Raw genomic sequence first — 8,693 nt, forward strand, 5'->3', positions numbered from 1 at the left:
AAATGAAATAGACAGTTTGGGGTTAAATAGTTCTAATCAACAGAAAGTTAGCACTTTTGTAAAACAAATAGGATTAAACCATCATCACAGAAGAGGCTGGAGGAGGAAGAACAGAGGATGCCATTGAAGGTTGACTCTCACAGGCTAATCTAAGCAGGACAAAAAATAATTCACACTCTCAAAACAAATACACCCTGAAAAGTTTTACTGAAATAAGACCTTTCCCCATTTAAGACTAAACAAAGTTGCCCTCAACTTACTTCAGCCAGGATCCCAGCAAACAGAGATTGTGGCTTACCTCAGTCAGATAAAGTAGAAGGACATCATTTGCTTCAGCATAGTCCAGAAGAACAATTTCTCTGGCATACTTTCCGACCCTTGGAGTCTCCTCCTTCACCAAGCCCTTTCCACTGATTCTCTTTCCCTTTTCTGGTGATACTAGACAATTCATTAGTTACCCACAACAGCATCCATCCCTCTCCCCTGCACATCTGTGCAGTAATGGCAGGCAGCTGTGATCTGTCTCTAAGGCAGAAGGAGACCAAAGTGGAAGAGTGTAAAGAAGTAATAAGCTGCAGGGGGCATACTTTAGAGCCAATCTCCATTTCTCTTGTCCACTACATTAAAGACTGCACCATTTTCTTATTTTATTTAGAAAAGTTCTAACAAATATGGAATCACATCCAGTGAGCTGAGCCCTCTGGGTCAAGAGGAAAAGCATCGAGAAGAATCTACTTAGTGTTGAGTGGTACTATTTTGAACCATATATAAGTGAGTCCGGGCATGCTTCTGAGCCACTTAGCTATTAAGTCTCAGCCTTAACTTTCCAATCTCAAGTTCCTTGTTTCCTCCTATTTTTTTATTCTTCAAGACTATTATAGCTGCAGATATCTTATCTACTGCATTAAATAAAACCAACCAGCATATTTAACAAAAAGAAAATGTTTGTTTTATTCTGAACAGCAGATCGGTCTTTACAATAAAGTCATGATTTTAACTTACAAAGTCAGCATCAGCAATGCATCTTCCCTGAACAGGAAATTTTACCTTTTATCAAATATCAACTTTAAATGTAAACAAAACGAAACTCAAAAGCACTCCATTGAGACAACAGAATATATAACAAGAGTCTTCATAGACGACAAATTAATCAGTTTATACTTCAGGTCCTTCTCCTCCAGGAACCAGCTGTATAAGAAAAGGACAATTTAAGAGAGATACAGTATGAAGAAACATAGTACACGTTTCATTTCAAGATTTAAAGTGAGAATTGTCAGATATGGCTTTGAACATATTTATTATTAAACATTAATGAAAATATTTTTTACAACAGATGGAAAATTTAAAGTAATACTAGAACATAACACGTGTACTTTTATAGGTAAACTGACCCATTTTGAACTAAATCACACCCTAATTTTACTCTTAGAAAGAGCAGCTAAATAATCAGATAAAATGAGTGACATTATAGCTTTTATAAGATAGTAAAATGTTGTGAAACTTCCTGTGCTAGCTAAACTCCTATTCTGAAAATTTCTAGCCTATATTGTGTATCATTTATACCATGACTGATTAGTATTTGAGCAGAACATTTACCAATGTACAAGTTCTCATTTTATATATGTATTTTAGTCAACAAGTCATGATTGAAAAAAACTTTTTCCTCACTCCAGTGGGAATCTGTTACCACCAGATAAATGCATGCTTAGATATGTTTCAGGAATGAGAATCCAAGAAATGTCGGAACATTCACACAATAAAAAGGAAAGTCTAGATAAAAAACTGCTACTAATTTTCTTTTCTTTGGCATTCAGTTGGTGGGAAGATTTTCAGTTTAAAAACACAATAGCACACTTTTAAAAGTAGGTAGACTATAAAGTTCACTTCCTAAACAAGGAACAGTTTTTCTGCTCCCGTCTCCTCTCCTTCTTCTTGTGTAGCAGCAGCCCCAAATAAAGGTATACAGGTTGGTGCTCATTTCCAGCTGCTTTTACAGACTTGCTTTGCAATGAAGTGCCTGAACATTCACAGATGCAGTTGTAACAAAGAGGCAAGCCAGCACCACGTGCTCTCTTCAGAGTGCAGTTTAAGAGCGGATGCTTTAACTCAATAAACATTAAAGAAAGAAATGTAAAAAAGATATAGGAACTATCATTTATTTTACTGACATTTCTGTTTAAAAAAAAAATTGAACAAGTAGTTTTTTTCTTTAAAGACAATAGACAAAACAGATTACCATGATAGGTATTATTGTGCAGTCTTTAGTCATTCAGGTCCTCATCCTACAACATTTAAGCAAGTACTTAGTCCCTCTATTACAGTGGGCCTTAAGCTTCTCTGGTGCAAAATCTGGCCCATAGACTCACAGCAGGCAATAGGAAAAATAAAATATTGGCTGCAGTATCAGACCTACAATAAACAATTATTGCTTCAGCCCTGATTTGCATGCATCAGGAGTATTATGTTTTACGTTTACTGCATGTTAAGGTATAAGCATGAACGTAGTTGTATTTTCACTTTTGTTTTCAAAACATAACATGTAACATGTGTAATCAAAAAATTTAAGTCTAAGATTACAGTGAGATTTCATATGATTATTGTCAGAACATGTGTTTAAAATTTAAAATAAATATGAGTTCAATCTTACTTTAATGATTTAGTCAATAACTGAATTCCAGGTATACTAAGAATCTGTGCAAAAAGAAGTAGTACATCTGACTTACCATTGTTATGTTATTTCCATTTAGCAAGATCTGATCTAATTTTGTGATTCTTCTTCCTTCAGGTGTGATTTCACTGATCAAACATTAGGAAGAAAAATATTTAGTATATAAAGTTTACAAAATTATTCTGGACTTGTGGTAAGAGTTGTAGTTACACGCGCCTCTGTAATAGGCTGGGTTATTTACCAAGAGTAACACAGAATTTAGATGAATCATAACACAGTTTTGGGACACCCTCCATTGCCCTCAACATATGAAAATGTTTCAGCTGGCAACATGAATAATGTTGCAAGATAAGGTAACAAATGCTTTCTTATGCCAGATTACACCTACTTTTTAACTCTTGTCTATGTGTCAAAGCAAACATTAAACTAATGGAGAATTAACATGGAGTTCAGGGGAAAAAAGTCAAGGGTGCCAAACAGGAAACGTTAAAAACATTTAATATGACAAAATGTGTGACAGCCATTCTGTGAGGCCAACTTCAGTACCAAAAATACATAAATAAATAAATAAAAATCCTTAACCTGAGTCAACTAACTCTATGTGAAATCCTAGTAAAGACAAGGAAATTTATAGCCTTCACATGAGTTACCAGGTTGAGTTCAAAAACACCTTTTTCTTTGTGTGAAGAAGAGGTACAAGAAGTTTCACCTTTGCAAAGGCAATAGATGTTTAAGTGCTCTATAGCTGGTTAGCAGATGCCCTATTACCTACCAGTCAGAATAGAAAGCCAAACCACAAAGCATGAATACTGGTGTGCTAAGCACACTCAGCACCTGACTTTGCCACTTGCCACACACAGCTATTTAAGAGCTGGCTGTACAGAATGAATCCCCATTGGATTATTTACAAATAGTTTAAATTTGAAGCCTAAATTACGCAGTTGTGTCAAATCTTTTAAAGAGGTCAGAATGGTTTGCTTCCTAGTTCAATATACTTTTTCTGTAAATGGGAAAGAAAAAAGCACACAAATAGCCACAAAAACACAGAAGCAATACTTACAATTCTGTAACATCCTCTAACACCATGTCTGAAGTCTACTGTCAAGGAAAACAAAAAACTAAAATAGCCTTGATTTAATAACTTTACCTGTATTTTCATTTTATAAAAATGGTGTGGCCTAATTTTTAAAATAATTTCCACTAGTGTGGCATATTTATCCATGCAAAAAGTAGAAGAATTCATTCTAGCCACCTAATTCAAAATATCCAAAGAAACAGCTAAATAATTAAGCTTATTCTAAAAATTGGTAAATAGCAAATATTCCATTTAAAGGATACTGACAAAGTCATCAAATCCTAGGAGTGTGCCAACAATTTCTTTATCACTCTTCATCACAATGTGAATACGTGAACCTATACACTTGTCCACAAGCTCTGTAAATCAGAAAATATTTTATACAAGACTACAATCTAAACTTAAACATATACTAAATGGTCATCTTTTTTTAAACACATTCCGTTTAAGAATATGTGGCAAAACTGTACACATTCAAAATGATTGCCAAGAATACTTACAAAACTGTATATGCAAAAATAGTTTCTATTTTTATATCCACTATTAATCATAAGGTGCATCCTAAGATGTCTGCAAAACACCTAGAACGCATTGAGCACTATATAAATATATATTTCAGATTAGCAGAATTTAATTTTCACTTTTATAATTTTGACAGATTATGTGTGACTTTTTTTTTTTTTTTTAGATTTTTATCTAAATTTTCACAGCTTTGCAAAATTACGTGCTTTAAGCATTTCTCCCCACCCCAATTTTTAATCCATTTAAATTTTCACAGCTACAGTAAATTATGGCAGATCTGATTTAATGACAGACACTGAAATTCTAAAACTTAAAGCTTTATAATGTAAAAATAAATTGTTAAAATATACAAATATCCTTATAGTAAACTCTAATAAGTTCTCAAGCAATATTTTTCTTACTTTGCCCTTGTAAATTTCAAGTATCGATGGAAATTTTTTTTTGTCAGTTTGTGTACAGTGAAATCAATGTTTACCAATATTTAGGGATAAAACTATAATCCTCCGAAGCTTAAGTATGTAGCAACTGACTTTGTGGTGAAGGTAGATTATTATTATTATTACTGTTCATCTGTTTTAGTAGTGCCCACAGTGTGATAGGCACTTTCCAGATATACCAAGAATTTACGTTTTAGGAACCTTCAACACATTTTCCTTCTGTATCCTATTAATCATAAACCGTTTTTTCTTAACGTCCCTGATTCTAGAAAATCTTTGGGAGAAACAGAATCTTATATAAGGAAAAGTTATTTTGAGGCAATATATTTATTTCTGTTGGAGAAACTAGCCAACCAACCAGCCATTGGTCAGCTGCCAAGAGACTGCTCACCAGAGGTTACTTGTTCTCCCCCAGCAACCACATTGTTTTTTGACATCACCATCTCTTTGCTTGAAAGAATGTTCCCAGAACAGTTAAGAGAGTGCACTTTGCAGATTCAGTTTATTAAAGTTAAAAGAAAAGCTGCAACTTGCTTTGGTACTATGCACAGTAGAACCTCAAAGTTACAAACACTTCAGGAAGGGAGGTTGTTCTTAACTCTGAAATGTTTGTAATGCTGAACAAAATGTTATGGTTGTTCTTTCAAAAGTTTACAACTGAACACTGACTTAATATAGCTTTGAAACTTTACTGTGAAGAAGAAAAATGCTGCTTTCTTTTTTTTTTTTTTTTTAGTAGTTTACATTTAACACAGTACTCTACTGTATTTGTTTTTTGGTTTTTTGGGGTTTTTTTTGTCTCTTCTGCTGCCTGATTGTATACTTCTGGTTCCAAATGAGGTGTGTGGCTGACTGGTCAGTTTGTAACTCTGGTGTTCCTAACTCTGAGGCTCTTATGTAGTCACTCCACCCACTCGTAATGCTGTGTATGTCTATGCTAGAAATGCTGCAATAGCTCAGCTGCAGCATAGAGACAGCACAGCAATTGAAGGGGTTTTCTTACATTGTTATAGTAATTCCACTTCTCTGCGAGGCTACAGCTAGCTCAATGGAAGAATTCTTCTGTTGATCTGAACCCCATTGTAGAGACAGTGGTAGGCTGGCTTAACTCTCTTGCCAGGGCTGTGACTATTTCAAACCCTGAACAATATAGCTAGACTGACCTAAGTTTTAGGGGCAGATCAGGCCTACGTCACTTTAAAAACAATTAAATGTTACATTGAGACACGAGATTTCTCTTACTTGGCCATTAACATAAGCCTTAACTCTGCAATCAGATTGACACTAGGAGATTCCTCTGCCCATGCAGAGCCCTACTTACATCAATGGGTATATCTCACTGGGGGGGGGGGGGGAGTGTACACTTAACTCCAGTACAACTAGCAGTGAAGACTTGGCAACTCAGGGCTTGGCTACACTTGCAAGTTACAGCACATTAAAGGAGCCCTGGGCGCACTAGCTCACTACCCATCCACACTGGCAAGGCACAGAGTGCTCTGACTCCACAGCTAGAGCGTTCTGGGTACTCCACCTTGGCGAGTTTGATGTGCCCCTGCTGGAGCGCCCCAGCGTCAGTGTGAACAAGGTGTTGCATTACTGTGCTCTGATCAGCCTCCAGAAACATCCCATAATCCCCTTAAGTCAAGTGGCCACTTTTGTCATTGTTTTGGATATGGCCTTTGAAAACAGCATGCTTATCTGCTCCAAGACAAAGGAACCATTACTGTGGAATGCTGTGAGAGAGAAAGAGAGAGCGTGCGGGGGGGTAGGTCTGCTGCTGTCTGAATTTACAAAACAGCATGCTGACATGCTCTCAGCTCCCATAAACCCACTCTCTCTACCCCCCCAACACACTCCCTGTCACGCTCCACCACCACCCCATTTGAAAAGCACATTGCAGCCACTTGCAAGCTAGGATAGCTACCACAATGCACTTCTCTTTGTGGCGATTGCAAGAGCTACTAATGTTGCCAAGCCAATGAGCTGTCAGCCATCAGCGTGGACAGACCACAGTGCTTTCCCTACTGCGCTCTACGAAGGCTGGTTTAACTCAAATCGCTCTACATCTGCAAGTGTAGCCATGCCCTCAGTATTTAACTCTGGTTAGCAGTTTCAATTAAAGGTAATAGGGGAGCCTGGGGATAAATTCAAACTAGCCTGAATCAAAAGCCAAAGCCTGGTCTACACTAGAAAATTAGGTCTGTTTAACTACTTTGGTCTGCGGTGTGAAAAATTCACACCCCTAAGCTGCATTAAGGCGACCTAAGTCCATCAAACTAGCTACCACCTCTCAGGGTAAGTCTACACTACCACTTACATTGATGATATTACTTATGTTGTTAGGGATATGAAAAAACCTGTAAATTGCATCGCTCAGTGACCTAAACAAGGCCCACACCAGTGCTATAACAGTGGGAAACTTTGCCACCATCACAGCTTCTGCCTCTCACAAAGGTGGAGTAATTATGCCACTGGGAGAGCTTTCTCCAGTCAGCGGTGCCGCTGCATCAGAGCAGCTGTGCCAATGTAGCACTTCTAGTTAGATCTAGTCTATACTGGCAAAGTTCAAAGTTAGAGCACAGTGCTCTAAAAAAAACACCACACCTCTACGAGGGGCACTGCTCCCAGCGCTAGTACACTGTCTACACTGGTGCTTTACAGCGCTGAAACTTGCTGTGCTCAGGGGTGTGTTTTTCACACCCCTGAGTGAGAAAGTTGCAGCACTGTAAAGCGCCAGTGTAGACAAGCCCTCCGCCTGCTGGGATAGGTAGTATCCACTCTGCAGTGTTTTAAGAGTAGACAAGTGCTGAGCCTTCAGGCAGGTCTCTACAGGTGTAGCTAGGGGTATGAGCCCAAATGGCAGAGAGACCGCAGCACTAAGTCTAAACAAGTTAAAGTTAGATCGGGCTGGGTCTCCTGGAGCTGCGAATGGCGGCCCAGCTCCCGGTGGAGCCGCTCTGCCCGTCGCGGCGGCACCCGAGTTAAGAACACGCTGGGGGGAGGGCGGGGGACCCAGCAGACACGTCCGGGGAAAGGGGGGGAAGGAAGCTCCAGCAACAACCACCCACCCACCGCTTGTGGTGCAGCAGATGCTGTCGGGTCTCAGCCCAAGCTGCACCGCTGAAGATCCGGGGGGTCGAGAAACACCTGCCGGCAGCCTGGGCGCGGAGGAGCCCAGCCACGGGGTGGGAGGGGCACCATCTCCTACAGGGGGCACGATGCCGAGCGCGCGCGCTGCCCCTCCCGCCCTGGAGCTGCGGGGTGGGTCCTGGGGCCGGGCCCTGAGACGTTACCGCCCCTGCAACTTCCTCCTTCGTTCAAACGGCCCGCGAGACCCGCCCAGCCCCGTCAGGGGGGGAGCGCGAGACCGCCCCTCCCCCAGCACCACCCACACCAGCCTACAAACAGAGTCCCCCGCACCCCCCCAGCTCAGCCCGGACCGGGGGGAGCCGGGACACCCTGTCCTGGGGGGGGGGTTGGGAGCTAGTTACCGAGCGGCAGGAGCTGAGACGGGTTGGTGGTCGCGTTGGCCGCCATATTGAAACCAGACCTAACCAATCGCAGCTATAGGAAGAGAGGGCTGGGGGTGTGGTGGGTGAACAGCTCTCGGAGCTGCCTCCTCTAGCAGCCCTAGCCAATGGATGGCCGAGTCATCGTGCTCCCAATGTGACGTAGTTGGGGTTCGTAGGGCGGCTAGAGGCTCTGGCTGTAGCAGGGCCTGATTTGCAGAGCTGCTGAGTGCTTGTTCAGACGCTGCCTCCTTCCAAATTCAGTGGAAAAGGCAGGGCTTTGACAATGAGCTTCCAAATTAGGGTTGGCTCCTCTCCAGGCTCTCTCAGGCTAGTCCCTGTTTTGTGGTAGCTGCCTTGGGAAATGTGCAAAGGCAGGGCTGCCCACAGGATTCAGGGGGGCTGGGACAAAGCAGTTTTGGGGGGCCCCTTCCATAAAAAAAAGTTGCAATCCCATAGAATACTATATTCTTATGGGGGAC

General features: G+C 40.9%; 1 protein-coding gene across 2 annotated transcripts; it reads right to left on the bottom strand.

The window, feature by feature from the left end:
- Window positions 1–926: 926 nt before the first annotated feature.
- LSM5 (LSM5 homolog, U6 small nuclear RNA and mRNA degradation associated) lies at window positions 927–8,297 on the bottom strand. Of its 2 annotated transcripts, none has more exons than XM_030551324.1 (5): window positions 8,194–8,297; window positions 4,007–4,102; window positions 3,729–3,756; window positions 2,724–2,796; window positions 927–1,188 (listed from the first exon to the last, which is right to left on the bottom strand). In XM_030551324.1, exons 1-5 carry the CDS (start codon window positions 8,237–8,239, stop codon window positions 1,156–1,158), a joined length of 276 nt encoding a protein of 91 aa, XP_030407184.1. In that variant the 5' UTR covers window positions 8,240–8,297; the 3' UTR covers window positions 927–1,155. The 2 variants fall into 2 exon arrangements, with proteins under 2 accessions (XP_030407184.1, XP_030407183.1); XM_030551323.1 differs by lacking the exon at window positions 927–1,188 and adding an exon at window positions 1,195–2,105.
- Between the last annotated feature and the right edge of the window lie 396 nt (window positions 8,298–8,693).

This window comes from Gopherus evgoodei, chromosome 2 (genome assembly GCF_007399415.2).
Source record: "Gopherus evgoodei ecotype Sinaloan lineage chromosome 2, rGopEvg1_v1.p, whole genome shotgun sequence".
Taxonomy (NCBI): Eukaryota; Metazoa; Chordata; order Testudines; family Testudinidae; genus Gopherus; species Gopherus evgoodei.